General features: G+C 49.6%; 1 protein-coding gene across 4 annotated transcripts in view; it reads left to right on the plus strand.

The window, feature by feature from the left end:
- Nucleotides 1-22,366, plus strand: part of Zfhx3 (zinc finger homeobox 3) — a 256,316-nt gene that overhangs the window by 73,443 nt on the left and 160,507 nt on the right. For 3 of the 4 annotated variants that reach the window (XM_076572127.1, XM_006974131.4, XM_076572128.1), the window contains exon 2: nucleotides 15,015-17,785. The exons of the other annotated variant lie outside the window; for it this stretch is intronic. In XM_076572127.1, the coding sequence (XP_076428242.1) occupies nucleotides 15,061-17,785 (2,725 nt within the window). In that variant the 5' untranslated portion in view covers nucleotides 15,015-15,060. The remainder of the gene's footprint in view (nucleotides 1-15,014; nucleotides 17,786-22,366) is intronic. 4 annotated transcript variants of the gene reach the window in all.

Raw genomic sequence — 22,366 nt, forward strand, 5'->3', positions numbered from 1 at the left:
AAGGCTCATGGCTTGTGAGTTTTCTTCTAATGGAATTTCCCATCACTTACTGCCCTGCTGATTTCTGATCAATGAAAATGAAATTGCATCACCTCCTCAGAGGCTCCACGTATGCCTGCTGCCTCCAGCTGTGTCAGTTCCGGTAAAATAATCTCATCAGGAGTGCGAGAGGGTAATAGGAAATAAAAATAAAAACCCACAATTAGCAAGAGGCCTTGCAGCTGAGTAACACTTACCATCCCAGAGGCAAAAGGGGCTGGGAAGTGGAAGGCTTAGGAAAGGGTCCCCAGGGGGGCGGGGGCGGGGGAGGGGTGGGGAGAAAGGACAAGAAAATCCTTGGTGTTTTTCTTTCCTCCATTTCCCCCCATTTCCCCCCAACACGCGGACAGTTTGAATTTGTGTCAGAGCTTCGGCTGCTCCACCTCTGAGGTCTGTAAAGTTACCATGTGTTGAGCCTTTCTCTCTCTTGAGTCTCCTGAAAACAGACACACAAAGTAAATCCCTGGGACCCTGGGAACCCAGGCTTCTCCTGCTCACCAGTGTCGGGGGACCCCTGCCTCCCAACCTGTGACAGGGAACCCAGTGGACCAGGGTGGGGCGACTTGAAACCATGGCCAGTGGCGAGTCTTTCTCCTCTCTCTCTCCATGGTCCCTATAACTCCCAGTGCAGGCTATGAAAGGACATTTGGTGACATGGAAGCTGGGCCAGGCTGTGCTTGGTAGAGTGTGGTGGGTGGCTGTATATACAGTCACCTAGTTAATAAGACTTGGAGGAGGTCGTCCATTACATCTAGAATATTCCACTGCTTTTGTCTGTGGAATATTCTACACAAGGCCCAGCCTGAGGAAGAGCCAAGGCCAGAGGAACCAGGATGGGAATACAAAGGGCAAATGAGGATGTAGAAAACCTGTTGGATCACCTTGGGGAGCCAGCAGACATGCAACTGTATCCTCTGGTCAACTGACTTCTCAGACAGAAGAAATGCTTGTGTGTGGCAGTGCCCCTGGTTCTGGCAGCTTCTTGTAGGTCTATGTAGGGCAGCGCGTTCTTCACTCTGGCTGGAGAGGACCCTGTTGAGAAGTGGTCTCGAGCATTTTTACGGTTCCTTTCTTGGATGACCCACATGGCGACTGAGGGTCAGACCTTCTGAAGGTCTGACTGGGGGAGATGAGCTAAAGTCTCCAGCCCCAGACTTTTCAGTGTCACAGGGTTGAGGGCAGCCGCTCATCAGGGGACATCAGGTCACCGTTCACCACATCTGGGTTCATCGGTAGGACAGTTGTGACATCAGCGCAGGAAGGCTCTGGGAGGGATGCGTGGTCAGTGTGTTGGACAGTGAGTCCTAGCAGCTGCAGCTGTGTGCGGAGCAAACTACTTCTTCCAGCACATGCTCACACTCTAGTGAGAGCCAGCCAGCGGGAGCCTGCATCAATAGGAAGGATGCTGTGTATGTTGTAGGCACTCAATAAATATTTCTTATATGAACGAATGGAAATCATTAGAGTGGTCAGTGATGTTTTGGATCAGCATTATGATCAGTAGCCTCAAACTGAAGGCCAAGAGGGCCAGAACCCCAGTATTCTCTGTGTGGTTGAAGCTCAAGAAATTAGGCCCATTAACCAGCCAGGTTGAATTTCATCCAGCCATGTGATGGTTTAATGTGGAAATCTTTTTTGGAACTTAGAGGGTTTCTGAAATTTTACCTCCTGGCTCCATCCAAGATTGGACCAGCTGGTAGCACATTCTGGTGCCGTGTTCAGAGCTCCAGGGGTGAGAGGATGGTGAGAACTGGTGTCTTTTATCATCCCACACATGGTTTTCATGTGTGCATGTTTGCAGAAATGTTTCTCCCCCGCCATCCTAGACACTTAGCATGGCGTCTTGAGCTGCATTGATCACACTTGATGACTTGAACTGGCAATTTCCCCCATGGGACCAGACCTAACCAGGGTGTTCAGGAAGCCATTAAGGAAAAATATGTAACCACACACATTCCCAAACTCAATTGTTCGTTCTTAGCAGTGTTCAGATAAGAGACTTTCAAACATAATTAATCCAAGTACTATTTAGCGTGGCCTTGGTGATTCTTCATAGCAGCCTGTTGGCCCTGGCAGTGTGGAGCAGCAGGAGGAAAAAGACCCCTTGGGCCCTCTCTGCTGTCTTTTTTCGGGTGCTGGGGTTCCCAGAGGGGTAAGGAGACATTTCCCTGTGTTTTCCCAGCTACCGAGTCCTCTGAAGTAGCCAATGGGAAGGAGATCTCCATATGTTTGTCTTAACCTAGCGGAACAGTGTAAGCAGTGGGTTTAGGAATTGGCCTGTGGGATGGGGAGGAGGCAGAGGACTGCGGGCCGTTACCTGTCAGCCGTATACACTGTTCCTTGCCCTGGAGGGTTCATCTTTGGAAATCTCCCGTTCATGCTCAGGAAAAACGAGCTGGGCCCGCTTCCACCTCTCCTGCAGTCCTCAGGCCCTGGCAGTGCTTCTCGAAGCTCTCCCACTAGGTGATAAGTAAGAAAATGGAAAAGACAAATAACTCTCTAGCCCAATATGGATTTGAGGTGTCTCGAATCATCCATTGGGTAAAATGAGTCAATTAGCAGGGAATTCCGTGACGTGATCTCTGTCACTGTTGCGCTCTTTGAACAGGACGACAAGGGGATTTTCAGACACACAACTTGAAAGGGTCTGTGAAGGTGTCCAGTGGAGCCATCTGAAGAGCTGGCGTGGCTGTGTGTTGAGAGGCTGTGTGCGCGCACGCACACTTCCATGCGGCTTCATGTGGGTTGCCTGCTAATGAGTCTTCAAAGGGGAGCTAGCTCTTGTTGTTCTTGTCATGGTGCCAGTTTCTGAGCCTCACGCAAAGCTACTGATGGTGAGCACTCTGTGTGGCCTGCTCCTCGTCACGAGGGGAAACGGACTTCTATTTTCAGAGTCATCTGGAGGTGGTTGCTGAGGGGGGGGGAGACTTTCCTTTACCCAGACCCCCCTCTCCTGTCACCCTTCTCCTGCTTTCCCGTTACCTGTGACAACTGGCTGCCTGAGTTATTGGTAGGGACCTACTTCCTCCCTTCTAGGAGAGTTGGATGGGATTCTTAGGTACTGGACGTAGCTGCCACAGGACCAGAGAAAAGCCCCTGGTAGTAGTGTGTTACTTGTGCCTCATAAGCCAGACACGCATCAGAGAAAACTGAAGGGCCGGCCTCTAACTGCCGCCCCGAGCTGCAGGTGTGAACAGAGGCTCTGCCCAAGTTCGGGTCTCTGGCTTTCACACAGCCTTGAACTCCAGCAGTTACTTCTGCTATTCAGAGGATTCTTCTGACGATTAAGAAAAATACCCAGTAGTTCAGGGACTCTTGTGAGCTCCACTTTCTGTTTTGCTAGTGAACTTGGCTTTGAAAACCCGTTCTACCAGACAGAAACCACAGTTCACTCTCATACCGGCTGTGCGTGATAGGCCATTCCCCGAACGATTGTACTTAGGGATTCGCTTGGCTTCTTAGATTTCTGTTCGCATCAGGCCTTTAGTGACTTTAGAATGAGAAATAATCTGGCACCAAAAACTACCAAGTATTGAGGTAATGGGAAAAGTCTTTCATGATTTATTATATATTGTTGGACCTTCTGTGAATATATGTGTGTATGTAGAATATATATGGGACTCATATTCCTACTATGATATTTAATATCACTCTACAACAGTGGTTCTCAACCTTCCTAATGCTGCGATCCTTTAATGCAGTTCCTCAGGTTGTGGTGACCCCCAACCATAAAGTTATTTTCATTGCTACTTTATAACTGTAATTTTGCTACTGTTATGAATCCTAATGTAAACGTCTGATATGTGACCCCTGTGGGGGTCATGACCCCCAGGTTGAGAGCCACTGCTCTTGATAAAGTATACTATTTATTTGCTGTATACTACATTCTTGGTGCGCTAGGAGATTAGCAGTGATACAGCTGATCTTGTGGCCTCCAGTCCAGTTGTAGAGCTGGAGGCAGCCAAGATGAGGCATCACAGGTCATTTTAGTGAGGAACCAAGAGAGGAGAGAGCTTTCTGTGAGCTAGCGCAGGGTTCCATCTCCCAAGGGAAACTTGAGCATATGTCTCTTAAAGGCTGTTTCGGGTCCACACAACTTTGGCGGAAAGCTCAGAGCTGTGGCACAGAGATGGGAAGGCATAGGTGTGGAGAGTCGAGGCAAGAACCTCCTTGGAAGGAAACAGCAGGTAAGTTAATAATATATCATTCCCCGCTTAGCCAGGGTTTCTTTTCGTGATTTCAGCTCCCTAAGGTCAGGGTTAGTAACCTGGAAACATTAAATAGAAAATTCCAGAAATAAGCAGTTTATACCTTTTACGTTGTGTGTTGCTCCAACCGGTGTGGTTCATGCTCCTGCCATCTTGGTCCCTTCAGTGCGAGTGGTAAGCCATCCCTTTTGTTGGGTGGGTCTGAGCTGTATACTGCCCACTTGTTCATCATTCGGAGTTGCCCTTCAGCCCCTTGGTTATCATGGTGTTGAGGTGCCCTTGCTCGTGTAACCCTTGTTTCATTTAACAATGGCCATTAAGTGTGAGAGTAGTAATGCCGGCAAGTCAGGTATGCCAGGGAAGCCCAGAGTGCTTCCCTTAATCCAAAAGGCCCAAGTTCTTAGGGGAAGAAAAGAAAACGGATGTGCTGAGGCTGCCCAGGGCTATGGTGGGAACAAACTCCTCTCAGGAAATTCAGGAAGAAGGGAAAAGAACCTCACGGGTGTGCTGTTATGTTACACCTCTAACTGCAAGAGTTATCACCACCGTGGACGGTGTTGCATTAAGATGGAAACTCATTCAATTAAATTTGGTACTCTTCTCAGTTCGTGATGTCCTGTTGCGGGAGCCTGAGGTGGCTCTCTCTGCAACGAGAGGGTAGACCCGAGACTCTGTAAAGTCAGTGTGGCGAGTTTAAGATGGGATTGTTTGGCCGTTGGTTCTTGGGGGAGGAAAAGCATAAACTGGTTTCCCTGTTTCCTACAATCGAAGATGGTACCAAAAGTTCCTTCTAGAGAGACCGGGCCAGACGGCAAGGGGCAGCTCCCTTGGGACATGCTATGCCAGGCCAAGCTGGGAGCGATGGAGAGCTAGCCACTTAGAGACATCTTGTGGTCTGCTGGAAGTAGTAGGATGCACATCCAAGCGATCAGTCCGGAATGGAAATTTTTGTTTTGGGAGTCAACTCATAATTTCAGTAATTGAAACCACAGAAGTAGTTAAGGTAGTTGATGTGCAGAGATAAGAGCCAAGGAGAAGTACCTTGATACTTAAATGCCATAGGAGAGCCCCGAGGAAGGATTTCTGCGGGTTGCAGTCAGAGTGAATTGTATTGGAAAGTCTAGATCCCAGGGAGCTTAGGAATGGGAAGAGGGCAGGTGATGTGGCGATCCGAGAGGGAGGGGAGCCAGCAAAGTGTCAGAGAAGTGAAGCGGGGTGACTTAAGGGACCAGCGTGAGCAGTTCTCGGTGCGGGGGAGATGGCAGAAGGTGGATGTAAAAGAGTGAGAGCCGTTGACCCAGGTGGGGCTGGCGTGGGTGACCTTGGGTGGAGAGGGTGGAAGCGTGGAGACAGGTGTCTCCTTGCCTTAGTCAGCAGAACACCTCCCCCCCCCCCCCTTAGTTTGGGTGTGGGGCCTGACGATTTTGCCATTTCAGTGGGTCCTCTGTAATCCCCGAAGGGAGGCGGGACTCACCAGAGACCAGGCAGACAGCTTTTGAGGAAGTGAAGCAGTGGGCAGCATCCACTGTCGGAAAGTGTTGCGAGCCGAAGGAGGGACAGGGGCGTTGCCTGAGCCGCCCTGTGAGTAGGTGGGATCTAGTCCAGCTGTTCACGGGACTCTGGCCTCTGGTGCAGTCCAGTGGGAGGGATTGCCAGCAAAGTCCTGTGAAACCCTTGGATTAATGGCTAGGGCAGAGGGCGTCAGCCCCTGTCACAGAGATAGCACGCACTTCACAGACAGCAGATTTGTTACTCTTCAGAAAAGGAGGTAGGCCAAAACGCAGCTTCTTACCAGCCATATCAACATTTCCCTTTTTCTCTCAAGAGAGTAATGTCACTGTTGCAGGAAAAGTCATGTCTATGGACCATTGCTAGCGAGACCTGGAAGGACTTTCTTGGAGGACTGATTGGCACATACCAGAGTCTTGAATGTTCCTCTCTCTTGAACCAGCAGTTCTTCTTAGAAATGTATGCTAAGGAAATAGAGCTCCTCAGAATGGTAAGAGCTAGGTTTCATAGAGAGGCAACTGTGGCCTCAGACGCTGACTTAGATTGGCCTACAGTTTGTATTCAGTCTCCAAAGCCCGCTCTATCCTCATCTGTAAAATGGGTTCCTGAAAGGATCTGGTGAAATGATGTATTCAACAACATTGCTTGGAACCACACCTAGTCCTGCTGGGTGGACTCCACCACCAACACAGCAGCTACTCATATTTATTGTTTTGTTTTTCTTCTGCGGACAAAGATTCATGGGCATTTATTGCAGGCTTAACAGTGACATGTTGGGAATTTTTTAAATGCCTAGTAATAACATTTGGTAAAATGATGTTGTATGTGTAGGTGCAGCATCTCGGGAGCCGTTGCTGCTCACTTACGGAGCACACTTGATGTCATGGGAAAACTGCATGCTAAATTAAGTTAAGAAGAATCCTTCCCCTTATAAGGAGCAGGGCATCTGAGGTTGATAAAGAAAACCCGTAACTATAGCTACACAGAGGAGAAGCCTGAGAAACTGCGTGTGCTCAAGTCTTCTGGCTGGTGGGATTACAAGCAGTTTTTATTGTAGCTTGAGAGTCTCTTGGTGGATATCTACTTCTTTACATTTTTTTTTTTAAATAATGAACTCACACTACTTTAATCAGGAGAAGTTATTTAAAATAAATTTAACATCATGAGATGCCAGATTGAAACGATAATGGGCCAGATGGCCTGTTTACATATCGTCTCCTGGCTTGCTCTCCGCAGCCCCAGTAGCTAGAGGGAAGAAACCAGAAATGGGAGCTTTTGAGGAGAACTTGGAAGAGATGGAAAAGTTGTGGATGTTATCAAAGGAAGCATTTAAGTGTTGATTCCAGTTTGCCTGGGGGGATTGAACTTTGGAGATGCCCAGTGAAGGGCGAAGGTGGGGGCAAAAGGTTGCGCACCTGCTGGGTAGGAGGGGCAGCCGGTGCAGCCAGGAAATGAAGCTCCTCTGGCTGGTGCAAAGAAGGATGGCTTCGGATCTTGGAGGCGGAGTGTGTGTGTGTGTGGGTGGGTGGGTGCGCGCGTGCGCGCTGCTTTGTGGTGATTGAATCCAGCTCAGGAGCGCATGTGCAGGCCAGTGGTGGTTAAAGGGAGCAATGGAAAGGTCTCCACAAGACGTAGGGTGGATGGTTAAGGGCTTTCTCACATTAGTAGAGACAAATATTGAATGAGTGACTACCAAATCCAAATCTTTTTTTTTTAAATAAATAGCTACAAATTTAGTAAACATTAATTTTTTTGTCATAGAAGTCCCCCTCCCTTTGTCATTTCATATTGATGAAGTTCTCTGGAGTATCATCAGTACAGACTGGTTTCTGAGACCTAGCTCTCCCTCTGTCTCAGATCTCATGACTACCACTCTCCCATGCCCGCCCCAGACCCCACAGTAACCAGAATATCTCGGTGACTGTGTGTTTCCTGCAGAATGGACTGGGCCAGCACTTTTCACTTCCCACTTGATTTATGTTCATGCTACAAATAGCATGGGTGTGTTTATTAGCAAACACAGAGCTCGGGGCCTGTATTATTTTGGGGGCCTTTTGGACAGTGGACATTCTGCTTCATGAAGGTTCTGTGCAAGTATGTGTCACCTGCCCACAGTTACAGATTCCTTAAGGCTGTTGGGAAACCATTATGGAATCTCACGTGTTTATGGCTTAATGCTTATTGACTTATATGCTTCAGTAGACAGATGTTGTTATTGTATAAAGCACAAAGTAGAACTGTGTGGTTCTTTACCAGGTTCCCAGCTCAACAGATCTGGGCATTATCTCTTTGCCCCTTGGATGAGGTTTCTAGAGTTTTATTTTAGATTTATTTTTCTGATGTGTCCTTCTGTTAGGACATTGATGTCTCTGGAGACTGTAGGACAACTTGTAGACTTTGCTCAATTGGGGTTCGTCTGATGTTCCTCGCAGGCTTGATGTTTTTGGCAGGGAGGGGATGTAGTGTACCTCTCAGTGTATCCTACTGGGAGTCTCACGGATGTCTGTCTGTCTCACTGTTGGTCACTTGATTAAGCTGCTGTCTGTCAGGCCTCTACTGTCAGGTGCTGGTTTTCATTCTGTAGTGAGAAGAGTCTGTAGGGAATGCAGATTGTAGGAAGTCTCCTCCCTTAGTGTGCATATCCATTGGTGATCTCCTCATGGAGTCTTGTTAGGGGGGTGGTTACCAAAGGATGACTTCTGAACTTGATAGGTGTGTGTGTGTGTGTGTGTGTGTGTGTGTGTATTCCTTACACTTCTATCCTAAGGAAGAACTTGCTTACACATTTGTTTGTGTTTTTCTTTATAAAAGCAGAGTTGTGAATTCTTACTTTATGTATAGTGTCTGTCCTTTGCTCTTATTTAATTTTCCTGTTCCTGTCATTCCAAGTGTGGTTGACAGGAGCCCCTTCAGCTTACTCCTGGGTCCATCTGAGACATCAGCTCAAGGTGCTCTTTAATGAAAGATGCTCCATGCTCATCCTGTACTCTTTCTGCTGCAGTCTAAGAACTGACCCCTTATGGAAGGACTCCAGTTCTGTTGGCCGGGCATCTCTTCAACTGTAAGGGGCGGTGAGGGGAGATGTGCCCATGAGTTATCCTTCATTCTCTTGAAGTGTTACAATTTCTCTCACTACCTTAGATTTTTTTTTCTTCATCCATCATTTTATTAATCATCTATCACATCTTGGTTATAAGGAGACAGAGTTGAGTCTTGTAGAGCCTGATCTCGTGTTCACAGCCAAGACAGGTGAGTCAACAGAGAGGCAGTCATAGTGTCGGGGTGACCTGAATTACTGCCTTTAACCATGAGTGTAGACTTACCTTCTAATTTACCTTGTTATAATTTTGTCTTGTTAGTTTGGGTCTCTTGTTCCAAATGGTCAAAGTCTCCCCCACTACACACACACCTCAATTCTGCCATTGTCATAATTTTTGTTTTTCCTGTTAACTTTCTGTGCCCTGCATGGTGATGTATGTCTTGTTGGTGTCATCCCCCAAGTTGCTGGTTTAAATAAGTGTAATAGAGACAGGACAGCATCTGATGGCATGTCAGTGTATGCCTCGGACTCCATGTTGACTCGAAGTGATGGCATCCACCTGCTGTGACATCATGCAGACTTTATCATCCGAGAGATCTTGTCCTTGAAATGGAAGACTTGAGGATCTCTTGTTAAGGACTCTTGGCTGCATTTCTCAGGTCACCGAGTCCATGTTTGGTTTATGTGTGTGCTCTCTCACTGGCTGAGAGTGGCCCCCTCTGAGCTTTTCCTCAGCACCAGGTGAATCTGCTGAAACCTGGGGAGGATTTGCAGCGCATACTCACAGGACATTCTTTTAACTGTGATGTCATCACCTTTTCCAAAAAATGGCTTGCCCCTTGTCTGGTTTTCTGTGACTTTGGAGGGCATTGCGTCGCACATGTCGTACTCACTGGTGGTCCCCTCCTCAGAAGAACGTAAGTGTTCCCTACCATCTGACTGACATATAGTAGCTTCACAGCAAATAATGAGTGAGTGAGTACATTTTCAGGCCCGTAGTTTCTAGGTTATGCCTTCTTTTCCGATGTTCTGATTTGCTACTATTGCACATATATGATGTGTGTGCATATGTGAGCACAGGGATGTGTGTCACAGCGGCCTGGCACGATACGGCATACATGTAGAGGTCAAAGGCTAACTTTTAGGGCTTGGTTTTGTCCTCTACCTTTGGTTCTGGGGGTGAAGGGCAAGCACTTTGACCCACGGAGCCATCTCTCTGGCCCCTGCACTCCTTTTATTTTATTTTATTTTATTTTATTTTATTTTATTTTATTTTATTTTATTTTACTTTATGTGTACACGTGTGCAGTGCTCTAGGCAGCCAGAAGTGCCAGATCCCTTGAAGCTGGACTCACAGGCGATTGTGAGCTTCCTGATGAGAGGGTACTGTGAACCCAATGTGGCTCCTAGACCGGAGCGGTAAAGCTTTCTTCACCACAGAGCCATCATTTCAGGTCTGTTATGCTCCTTCTTTCTAAAAGAGGAAAACAAGAAATCAGGGTATTGGACCTGCCTTCTGTGACTTTTCTATGGCGTCCCTGGTCGCCTTGTCCTCTGATGGTGTCCATATGAAAAGGGCTACTTGGAGTTCTCCTGTTTGGGTTTATAGGTGTGAGCAGTCCCCGATCTTGGAACAGTCTCTGGGCACACGAAGATCTAATGCAAAGATTGACTGTCAGGATGCTTCGTTGTCTGTTGACAACAGAAAACAAAAGGACAACATCATAGAGTGTCTAAGAACGCAGATCCTACAGCAACCAGCTGGCTTTGTCGCTTAGACTACCCAAGCACGAGCAATCTCAGTTTTACATCTCTGAAATGGGCATCAGAATAGCTCTCCTCCAAGTGGTTATGATTATACCTCAGTGCCTGACTCAGTAAGTGATAGTTTCCATCCTAGGGGCTTTAAAAAGCTTTGGGAAATAGAGGCACAAGGCAGGAAATGAAGTCTCCCATAGCCTCACCTCCTCAAATTTACCGTCATAAAAATTTTGATAGAAGTATGATGATGGCTGGATCCATACCAACCGCCCTTCACTCGGTTCACAGCTGATCAGCTTCCGTTGCTTGTAAATGGTTTCTTTAGAGTTATCAGCCTAACAATTATCTAACATGTTGAATTCCACAAACTGTGATTTATTTAGTCCCTAGTTTTGCTCGATTATTTCCATCTCTTTTTTTTTCCCTGTGTTATAAATCTTATTATGAACAATTTTATATGTCCACACATCTCCCGGGTTGTTTCCTTGGAATAAATTCCTAGAATGGAGAAATTGCTGAGTCAAAACATGTTGGCAATGTGTGCTGTGCACTGCCTAGGTCCCTGGAGAAGAGCGGTCCTTACATTTCTCCCTGGGGCAGGGTGAAGAGTCCCTGGAGGACCAGGCATCCTTGCGCGCCGGCCGGCTGCCGTCTCTGGTGCTGCCCTGCAGGTTATTCACAGAGGCAACAGTTTCTCTTGCTGTCTCGATTCTCTTTGTCTCTCTCTCTTTCCCCCTTTGTTTCCCTTCTTGGTTTTCTGCCAAACAGCCCCTTGTGAAAGGACCGCCTAATTAACCCTGTGCTAATTAACAATTTAAAATTACACAGTGTGACTGTTCATGTTTAATTCTCTGGGAGCTGAAGCAACAGCGGGAGCCCCCTCCCTTTCCTTAGAACCGCACACCCCTACCCAGCCTTCCAGAAAACTGGAGCGTTTTATCCAGCCCTATCTCCTTCATGGAATAAGACAGAATTTTCCTTACACGCCCTTTTAGTTTAAAGAGGAAGATAATTGCCAAGATGCGTGGCGCGTCACATTGTACCTGGTAGCATTTTGTCCTTCTAAAGCAATCTCTCAAAGAGGTTGGTGTCTGCAAAACCGCAGTGGGCTTTAAAACAGAGAACTATGATGTGGGGGTGAGCACAGGCCCCCCCCCCCCTTGTGTTGGAGTTATTCTCAAGGCGTTGGAGTTCTTCTGCACGGAATACTTTTCAAATGGCAGATTTAAACGCTAAGCAGAATGAGAGTGAGCAAGACTGTATGTGCACAGATGCTTGCCGGATCACTCCTGGGTCTCCCATCAGACTTTGTCATTGGAAAGCCGTGCTTTATAAACTCCCACTGAATTCTTAAACAAATAGTGTTGAATACAATATTGAGGTCATTTAAAGGGAACCGGGGGGAGTGGCCAGAGGAAGGAGAATTGGCCTGCAGGAAGAGTCCAGAGTTCCGGTGAGCTAGACTGGAGTGCATGTGGGATGGGTCACGGCCTGAGGGGTGGGCTAGAGGGCTGAGGAGAGAGAGAGAGGCTCATGAATTTTGACTGGCAGGGCTTCCCGTGAAAGTGTGGGGACCCACTTGGTTCCCAGGCCGCCCTCTGTAACTGAAGAGCATTGATTTTACGGGAAACCATGTTTACAGACAGAGTGCTGATCGACCTGCCGAGTTGACTTCTGCCTCCTTAAGTAAGAACTACCTTTTTCTTATTGACTGGCTGATAAACAGAGCAAGCACGCTGGGTGGGAGAGTGGTGGATGCCCCGAGGCCCATGAGCTGCCAGACTGGGCAGGATGAAGAGACTGCTTCATGTCAGTGCACCCCCTCCTTCCCTCCTCCATTCTTCATTCCTGCATCGGCCAGGGACGGAGGCAGAGGGTGTATGCAGCCATCTTTCTCCGCTTACCTGGCAATATGGGGACCAGGCGGCAGACAAGCTGGGCATCTGTTGAGGGTGCTGGGAAGCAGTGGTGTCTCAAGCTTTAATTCAAGTTCCTAGCGATGATGTGGACATGCACAGGGTGGCGTGTGAACCAGGAGCCTTGCATTTCTTAGGACGGTGTGACTAGCCTGTGAACCATGCCACTTATTATTCACAGGGCTCTCAAAAGTTCCCCTTGGTCAGCATGTATGCAAGAGAAGCTCCAAAGCAGGCAGCCCGCGTCTGGAAATTGGGTTCTCTTTCCCACCTGTATTTTTATGGACTCTCAACTTTCCTGTGAATGAGTGTAGATATCCCCTCATCATCCCCACCCCTCTGGCCCAGCAGCACCAGCTTTCTCTCTGCCTTTCAGAAGTGGTCACAAGGTCATCACCTGCTTGGGAGTTTGTTTTATTGCTTTTTTTGTTTGTTTTGTTTTGTCTTTAAAGTCCCAGCCCCTTAGCTGGCCAGTTCATGGAGGAGGAGGAAGAGAACAGAGCAGGCAAAGCCCACCAATTAATTGGTAAATGCTAGCAGGTTTCTCTGGCCCAGCCCAGGCTGGAGAGGAGATTGGCTTTTGCTGTCGATAAACAAGTCCCCGGTGCGGCATCAAAGCTGTTCTCCTTTATCAATCGTGGCCTCCCCTTCCCGCATGTTCCTGTAACTTACCAAGCATTTATGACATTGATTTTACAATCGGGCTGTTAACCCTCCCGCCCCTTCAGACCTGCCAACCTTTTGGGCTTGAACTGTCAATCAGATGTCATCCAGCCAATCAGTAACATCCTTAAGAAGAGCCTCCCCAGATTCTCACCTATGTATCCCAGCTAAGCCTTATGGGAGGTCCTGTTTCATTTGCCATTGGGGTTGATTTAGTATGGTGATCTGTTTCAAACGAACCCGTCCTTCCTAAGGCACACGGAGCTTTCCTGTCACCGAGACTGAGGTTATCAGTTGACAGACAGGTGTGTGCATGTGAGTCTTAAACCAATCGCGGCACAGTCTCTGAACAAGTGATTTCTTCTGAGGCTTCTGCAAGCGTGCCTTCTCTGTCTTTTCCCGAGGGGGAGCTGTTGGCTCACTATGCAGTCAAACCTGGAGAAATACAAAAAGTAGGAAAGGGTTGGCAGGAGATGGAGGGAGATGAAACCCAGCCAAAAGCTTTGTCTGCTGCTTATGAATGGGGTGGTGGAGCAGGGGACAGATGGCCTGGGGTCTGCGGGTAAAGACCAAACTCTTGAGAAGTGCTGAACCACCTGAAGGAGAACGCGGCCAGGCGATAACCGCCCCTGCCGTGATGTTACAGGAACCAGGCAGCCTGTGATCTATCTGTTGCTACCTTCCCCAGGGACAGGAGCTCTCAGAGGGCAAGTTCAGCTCAGTAGCACTCTGGAGTCGGAAACGGAAAAGCCCCAGGGCTGAAGGACAGCTGCTAGGGTAGCAACTAATAACTCGGAGGCAGGTGTGGAAGTAGGGCTTGCTACGCCCAGCTGCCGCCGTCTCGGCTTGTGCTAAGACCTTTGCTAGGGAAAATCCACCACATGCATGGTGGACGGGCTCCTTGCAGATGGGGTGAGGCGCTGCCCTCCACCGGGCCACTGGCAGCCTGAAAGCCTGGCCAGTTCTTATTCTTGGTACCTTCATGTTTTCATTGTGAACTCTGCTGAATCCCAGACAAGGAAGCGTTCCTGGTTTGGGTGGAGGAGATGGGAATTTGGGGTGTCTTCTCTTCAGTCTGATAAAGTCTGAGTGGCATTGGTTTCTCTTGAGATTTAGCCTGTAAGGTTTACCGCTTGGGAAATGGGACATCTGTTGCTTCCGAGACCTGAAGGGTAGGGATAGTGGCTGCTAGCCCCCTTGATCCCTTTGCAGGATGTACCTAAACCTTGACCTTCGCCCTCTGAACCCTGTAGGCCTTTGAATGTATCAAACTTGACACATGGGCATTGAAAAGCGCCTCTGATTTCTTTACGTCACTGGACATTTCTCATCTTACCGCTCTCTTTCTGGAGCTGCCGCCGCTCCCTCCTCCTCCTCTCCTCCTCCCCGACGGCCCGTCCCACAGTGTTATCAGCTAGGGATGACTTCATGCAAGGGATCTGTCTGCAGGAGGGCCTTTTCTGTGACTTCACTGGGTACTGGAAAGATAACGGGCCTCTTCCACGACGGCTTCCTGCCTAGCTTGACTCAAAGCCCTGATGATGGCTTAGAGTGAAAATTCCAGTGGGTCTGCCTCTAGGGCTAGCGTGACAGTGTGAAGTCAAAGAGGTGTGTCCCTGACCCGCTTTCCCCATTTCCCGCTCCTTGCATGGACCTGGCTGTGTTGTCCATGGTGCTGCTTGCCTCTCTGTACTGCGCTGTGCAGGGCCACGTCCCCCAGCCTGCCCTCTGCCCTGCAAGCTCTGTGTTGTGGGTATGGACAGAAGCTGCTTAGCGCACTCCGTGCGGGACCGTAGCCTCGGCCCTCCTAACCTCTTTCCTTTCTCTCTCTCTTTCCCCTCTCTCCCTCTTCCCCCCCACCTGGCCTCCACCCTTCAGGTCCGATCCGTACTGGGTGCAATGAAAGCTCCACGCAGGCCTTACCATGGAAGGCTGTGACTCGCCCGTCGTCTCGGGGAAGGACAATGGGTGCGGGATCCCTCAGCACCGGCAATGGACTGAACTCAACAGCACCCACCTCCCCGACAAACCCAGTAGCATGGAGCAGCCCACAGGCGAGAGCCATGGGCCCTTGGACAGCCTAAGGGCCCCCTTCAATGAGCGCCTGGCCGACAGCAGCGCCTCGGCCGGGCCGCCCGCCGAGCCCGCCAGCAGCAAGGAGGTCAGCTGCAACGAGTGCTCCGCCTCCTTCGCCAGCCTCCAGACCTACATGGAGCACCACTGCCCGGGCACGCGTCCCCCGCCGCCGCCCCTGCGAGAGGAGAGCGCCAGCGACACCAGCGAAGAGGGCGACGAGGAGAGTGACGTGGAGAACCTGGCCGGGGAGATCGTCTACCAGCCAGATGGCTCCGCGTACATCGTCGAGAGCCTGAGCCAGCTGGCCCAGAGCGGGGCCGCATGTGGCAGCAGCAGTGGCAGCGGGCCTGTCCCCTCGCTCTTCCTGAACTCTCTCCCCGGGGCGGGGGGCAAACAAGGGGACCCCTCGTGTGCTGCACCCGTGTACCCGCAGATCATCAACACTTTCCACATAGCCTCATCCTTCGGGAAGTGGTTTGAGGGCTCAGACCAGGCCTTCCCGAATACCTCAGCCCTGGCGGGGCTCAGCCCTGTCCTGCACAGCTTCCGCGTGTTTGACGTGCGACACAAAAGCAACAAGGATTACCTGAACAGCGACGGTTCTGCCAAAAGCTCCTGCGTATCCAAAGATGTCCCCAACAATGTGGACCTGTCCAAGTTCGATGGCTTTGTGCTCTACGGCAAGAGGAAGCCCATTCTGATGTGCTTCTTGTGCAAGCTCTCCTTTGGGTACGTCCGTTCCTTTGTGACCCACGCGGTGCACGACCATCGGATGACCCTGAGTGAAGAGGAGCGGAAAATTCTTAGCAATAAGAACATCTCCGCTATCATCCAAGGGATTGGCAAAGACAAGGAACCCCTTGTAAGTTTTCTGGAACCAAAAAACAAAAACTTTCAACACCCTTTAGTTTCCACAGCTAACCTCATAGGCCCTGGACACAGTTTTTATGGTAAATTTAGTGGCATTCGTATGGAAGGGGAGGAAGCCCTCCCAGCCGGCACTGCCGCCGCCCCCGAGCAGCCCCAGGCTGGTCTCTTGACCCCCAGCACCCTCTTGAACCTTGGCGGGCTCACCAGCTCGGTCCTGAAGACCCCCATTACCTCAGTCCCCCTGGGGCCCCTGGCTTCCAGTCCTACCAAATCCTCGGAGGGCAAGGACTCGGGGGCAGCTGAAGGAGATAAGCGAGAAGTGGGGGACCCGGACTGCTTCTCCGAGAAAGCCGAGCCAGCCGAGGAGGAGGAGGCAGAAGAGGAGGAGGAGGAGGAAGAAGAGGCGGAGGAGGAGGAGGAAGAGGAGGAGGAAGAAGAGGAAGAGGAAGAGGAGGGCTGCAAAGGACTCTTTCCAAGTGAGTTGGAGGAGGAACTGGAGGACAGGGCCCCCGAGGAGTCTGGGGCCACAGCAGGCGGTAGCAGCCAAAAGGACCTTGCTCTCTCAAACCAAAGCATTTCTAACTCCCCCTTAATGCCTAACGTGCTCCAGACCCTGTCGAGGGGCACAGCTTCTACTACTTCTAATTCTGCTTCTTCCTTTGTTGTCTTCGATGGTGCGAACAGGAGGAATCGTTTAAGCTTTAACAGTGAGGGCGTCAGGGCCAATGTGGCAGAGGGCAGGAGGCTGGACTTCGCTGACGAAAGTGCCAATAAAGACAATGCCACAGCACCAGAACCAAATGAAAGCACAGAGGGTGACGATGGGGGCTTCGTCCCCCATCACCAGCACGCTGGCTCCCTCTGCGAGCTTGGGGTCGGGGAGTGCCCCTCGGGTAGCGGTGTGGAGTGCCCCAAATGCGACACGGTCCTGGGCTCTTCCCGCTCGCTGGGTGGCCACATGACCATGATGCATTCTCGTAACTCGTGTAAAACCCTCAAGTGCCCCAAGTGCAACTGGCACTACAAGTACCAGCAGACGCTGGAGGCACACATGAAGGAGAAGCACCCGGAGCCTGGGGGCTCCTGTGTCTACTGCAAAAGCGGGCAGCCCCACCCGCGGCTGGCACGAGGCGAGAGCTACACGTGTGGTTACAAGCCTTTCCGCTGCGAGGTGTGTAACTACTCCACAACTACCAAAGGCAACCTCAGTATTCATATGCAGTCTGACAAACATCTCAACAACATGCAGAACCTGCAGAACGGAGGGGGCGAGCAGGTCTTCGGCCACAGCGCTGGGGCAGCCGCCGCCGCAGCCGCAGCCGCCGCCGCTGCCGCCAACATTGGCAGCTCCTGTGGCGCCCCCTCACCCACCAAACCAAAAACCAAACCCACGTGGCGGTGTGAGGTGTGTGATTATGAGACCAACGTGGCCAGGAACCTCCGTATTCACATGACCAGTGAGAAACACATGCACAACATGATGCTGCTGCAACAGAACATGACACAGATCCAGCACAACCGCCACCTGGGCCTCGGCAGTCTGCCCTCGCCCGCCGAGGCCGAGCTCTACCAGTACTACCTGGCCCAGAACATGAACCTGCCCAACCTGAAGATGGACAGTACCGCTTCGGACACCCAGTTCATGATGAGCGGATTCCAGCTGGATCCAACAGGGCCCATGGCCGCCATGACGCCTGCTCTAGGTGAGGCTAACCCCTTGGGCGCGTGTGCTTTTAAAAACATAGGGGTTTGTGTCACCGGGGCGGGAAGCATGTGGAGTTCTTAGGTTGAGTGTGTAAATTGGTTTTTGATTTTTATCTCCTTGAGTTTTGTTTTTTTCTTCCTTTTTTTTTTTTTCCTTTTTGTAAATGGGAATGTCTCACAATCTAGTGTTTTCCCTCAAGGATCCCTCACCCTCGCTGTGTCCATTCGGAAAACTTGATGCATTCGGCAGAGCTGTGATTGTACGCTGGCTGTGGAGGGCCAGGATTAAAACTCAAGTGTTGCCTCTAGCTTTTGGCTTATGGTCGACTTTTCCTTTACTGCCCCCGTTCTTCCTTCTCTTTCCCAGTTTGAAAAATTGCCACGATCACTCAAAACTTTTGGGTTCCATCAAATATTGATTAAAACTTACAGGAAACCGTAGCTGGGACCATCGTCTCTATAATTTAAAAAGGGACAGTCATCGTTCCAATAGGAGCAATTGAAAGCTGTAACATACCTTATGGAAAACCCAAAGACTGGTTCTGTGCCGAACAGGGAACCACCCAGGGATATTTCTCGAGTTCTCTGTGTGTTTTTGTGGATCTTGATGAAAGAGGCGTGTTCTTATTCTTTCTTATTTTGGATGAGTTGTTGATTAGTGTCGTAGAATTAATTAGGAATTAAATTGCCCTGGGGACACTGTCATGAGTGCTGTGATAGATGAAGAACTGAATAAATTGTAAAATTGCCCATCAAAGAAAGCTTAGGTGCTGATAGCAGTTAGACCATGGCTAGTGGAGTCTCTGTGGCCAGAGGAAACAGGTAGGTCTCGGGGAAGCTGAGTGGACTACATCCAGACCCCAACTGTGCTGACAGTGTCAGATAGCTTTCTGTTACTGTGACAAACACTTGAGATGTGTAAAGAGAAACAGTTTGTCTCACAGTTTGGGGGAGGTGGTTTAGTCTGTGGTGAGTTGGCTCCTGTTGCTCTGGGGCCTGTGGTGAAGTATTGTATCACAGTGGGAATACTTGGTAGAGGGAGCAAGGGACTGAAAGGGAGAGGAAGGGGCCAGGCTGCCATATGACTGGAAGGCTTCCAACTGGGTCCTACCTCTTGAAGGTGGTTCACCACCTTCCCATAGCGCCACAGGCTGGGGACCAAGTCTTTAACACCTAGGCCTTGGTGGGGGACAGTTTTTTTCAAACCGTAGTGCCAGCTCTTACTGCTTAGCTTGACACATCTGAAACAGAACCAAAAATAGGAGATTTGGGTGCTGAGAACTGTTGGTCTTGACCAAGTTTTTGAGCAGGAAAATGTACAAATTGACTTTATGAAGGCTAGTACGATGGCCAGGTCCCCATTGACCTCACCTGGTATTCTATTGGTATAGCCCAACCTGGTCTCTATTCCCTAGCCTTTTGCGGTCTGTGGAAAGGACCCTAGTTAAGTAGAATTCTATGATTAACATGGGAAAAAGTAGTTTTCTTAGCTACATAGCGAGCACACACCTTTATTTGGGCAAGGTTTAGGCAAGTGCCAGGAGGCCAGATCTCGCCAGTGCGCAGGTCTTTATTTTGTGTGGTGTTGGAGGTCTGACTTGCTGATGAGCTGTGTCTCCAATAATTCAGCTTGTTCTTCCTGCTCTGTGTTTTCATTATGAATTCAAGATATTTGAACCTTGTTTTCTCTTTTGAAACGTTAACCTGTTGATCTTTTATGACCAAGTGATCTGAAGATGTTTTGCCAACTGGACTGGTTAACCCATGAAAGCACAAGGATCCATTGTCCTATTTGTCCCCAGAGTGACGTGTGCACCCTAAGAAGGGTGGGTGTTGGTTACTAGTGCTCCGAAGCCCGTTATCTCCTCCTCTTCCTACCACTTTCTCTGTCTCTCTCACCAGTAGGAAATAGTTTCCTACCTTAGAGACAGTAAAATTCTGGTGGGCAGATCTTCAGTATAAACTGGATTTAGCCTTCATACTACAAAAGCTCAGAGATGGGATGAGTTCGTATAGACAAATTAAGGTCTTTTTAGTTAGCTTGAAAATCACCAACTGCTACTTGAGTTGAGAAATGGAGACGTATTTTGTGGGCTTTTCCCCCCCACGTAGTATCTTTGAGTCCCAGGGCATCACAGTTCTTAGTGGTACCAGTCACAAAAGAAGCAGAAGGACAGATCCTTGTGTCCAGACACACAAAGAAGAGCCCCACCTTCTGTCTTAGAGTAGAGATGTCCTTTGGAAGGATCTTGCCCAGTTTGGTCAAGAAGGGCTCTTGAGTTGTGAGCGACACAGTTGGATGAGGTGGGTCTTCAGAGAGGTCCCGTCCTTTGCGTGGCCATGAGGTCTGTCGGGGTGATGAGAGTTACGGTGGTTTCATGTTGCAAGGTTGACGGTGTGTATGGACAGTAGGATATGTCCAGGGGATTTACAGAGGAGGCTCTGTCATGGCCTCAGCAGGAGAAAGAACACAGGCAGGCAGAAAAGCCGTAAGTGTCAGTGGTGCCTGCTGCGGCTAGGCCAGTGGTGAGGAGGCTCTAGGTTATTAGACGCGGTCGGGGTCTGCAGCGAGGCAGGAAGGGCGTTTATGAACTTGATTCATTTTGACCAGGTCACCATGCTCATGCCTTCTTTGACAGGACCTTTTCCTTAGTTTTGACAAGTACTCACCCGGAGATGCTTCCGTTCCGGTGGGCACAGAGGAGAAGAAGGTTACACCCCTAGGTCTGGTCTGGCTTTAGTGGATCTGCCACCATTTATAGACAGGATACGAAGACTTACAGCCATGTGAACATCCTCCCAAGCATCCCTTTAGACTCCCAAGTCTAACACAGCATCAAGAAATGGGTCACTTGTAGGGCATTTTCCTTTTTCAGTCCAAGTAGCCCAGTGGCCAGAGAGCACTTGTCTGAGTGGAGCTCACATGCCAGGGTGTGAAGTCCAAGAGGGCTGGATCTCTGTCATGGGTGCATGGTCCTTCCCAAGGCCCAGATAGGGCTCAAAAGGAATGGCCTGCTACAGCCTTACCGAGACAGCTCCCAGATGCCTTGTGGATCAAGTGAGGGTCATCTAATTCACTAGAGTTGAATTAACTGTGTAGACTTGCAGGATTCTAATGCCTTGGCTTTTCTCCAAGGTGGAGTCTTGGCGGGAGTCCTGGCACGCTCTTCATCATCCCGGTTTCTCGCTGCTCCTCTGCCGGGCCTGTGAACTGGGGATAGGAGCAGTGGCTTATTCTCTCTGCCTCCTCTGAGGGCTCCCAGTGTTCATCCAGACACCCAGCGAGCGACCGTGGGTTTTCTCTGTAGAGTGACGATTATTGATGCGCCGAGCTTGCGTTTGAAGAGTCGGGGGAGGTTTGATGCTTCAGGTGGTTGGCATCAGAAACAGATACGTGTTTGCTCCTGTGTCGCCCTCTGGGCAGTTTCTGCTGGGACTGAAACTGAGTATGTTTTGTGAACGTTGCCTGTCTTCATCCTCGTTAAGTATAGGACTCTTTTTTTTTTCTCTCTCTCTTTTTTCTTTCTTTTCTCTTTCTTATTTTCTCTCTTGCCCTAAAAAGAATGTCCTAGTTATGGTTCCTCTCACTAGGGCGGGGGGTGGTGGTGGTGGTAAGAAAGACAACAAAGTTTCCTGAACCTTCTGGAATGCACCCGTGGAAGATCTCTGTGGCGTCTTATATTGTCTGCAGACTGCGAATGTAGCTGGTCTTGCTTAGTGGAGTGTATACTGAACTCTTCTTTTGTAGTCGAAACAAGATATCATCATCATCATCCTCATCATCATCATCTTCGTCACCGCCACCATCGCCATCATCATTTTTTCCCCTCTGATGAGCCACTAACTTGAATTCTAGTCAGTTATTAAAAAAATAACCTCAGTCAAACCACATGCAAAAGGTCAAGTTTAAATATCAGTTGGAGGGTGGGGGGCAGGCCTCGTAGCTCAAGTGTGCACATGTTCAGAGGAGAGGTAGGAAACAGAACCTGGCAGGCAGCTCCTGAGTGACTGGGTACGTCTTGGGAATGGAGGGAAGCCCAGCCTTTCCAAGGCTTTCTCAGGGAAGAAGTGAGAGCTTGTGTGTTCATCTCCCACCAGTGAAGGTGAGCCTTCCCCTGGTTTATGCAGGGGCAGTGATGGACTGAAAATGGGTGAGGGTAGAGAGGGAAAGAGAAGGTCTTGATCCGACCTTTTTTAGGGAGTGTGAGGTGATCATCTGTAGCTGTCTGTCTGGATTTACTTCCCGAGCGTGGATCATTTGGGTGCTTTTGATCCTTGTCTGATACAATAAATATTTGTTCATGTGTGCCATGGGGTGGGTACCTGGATGAGGGGGTTATTCAGAACAAGGCTGGACCTCTGCTCTAGAGTGCCCCCACCCTGGTAGGGATGCAGCTATGATGAGGTCCTGTGTGTGGCTAGCTCTGACACAGAGGCTTGGGAAAGAAGATCATCCTAGAAAGGGGTGGGGTGGGCAGCTCTGCCAAACAGGTAGGATACTGACGAGATTGGCCCTGGGAGGAGTGGAGGGCTCATTACTGAAATCTGTGCTGTATAGCTGTGCATCAGTGTGGCCATCT

The sequence above is a fragment of the Peromyscus maniculatus genome, chromosome 5, assembly GCF_049852395.1.
Source record: "Peromyscus maniculatus bairdii isolate BWxNUB_F1_BW_parent chromosome 5, HU_Pman_BW_mat_3.1, whole genome shotgun sequence".
NCBI lineage: Eukaryota > Metazoa > Chordata > Mammalia > Rodentia > Cricetidae > Peromyscus > Peromyscus maniculatus.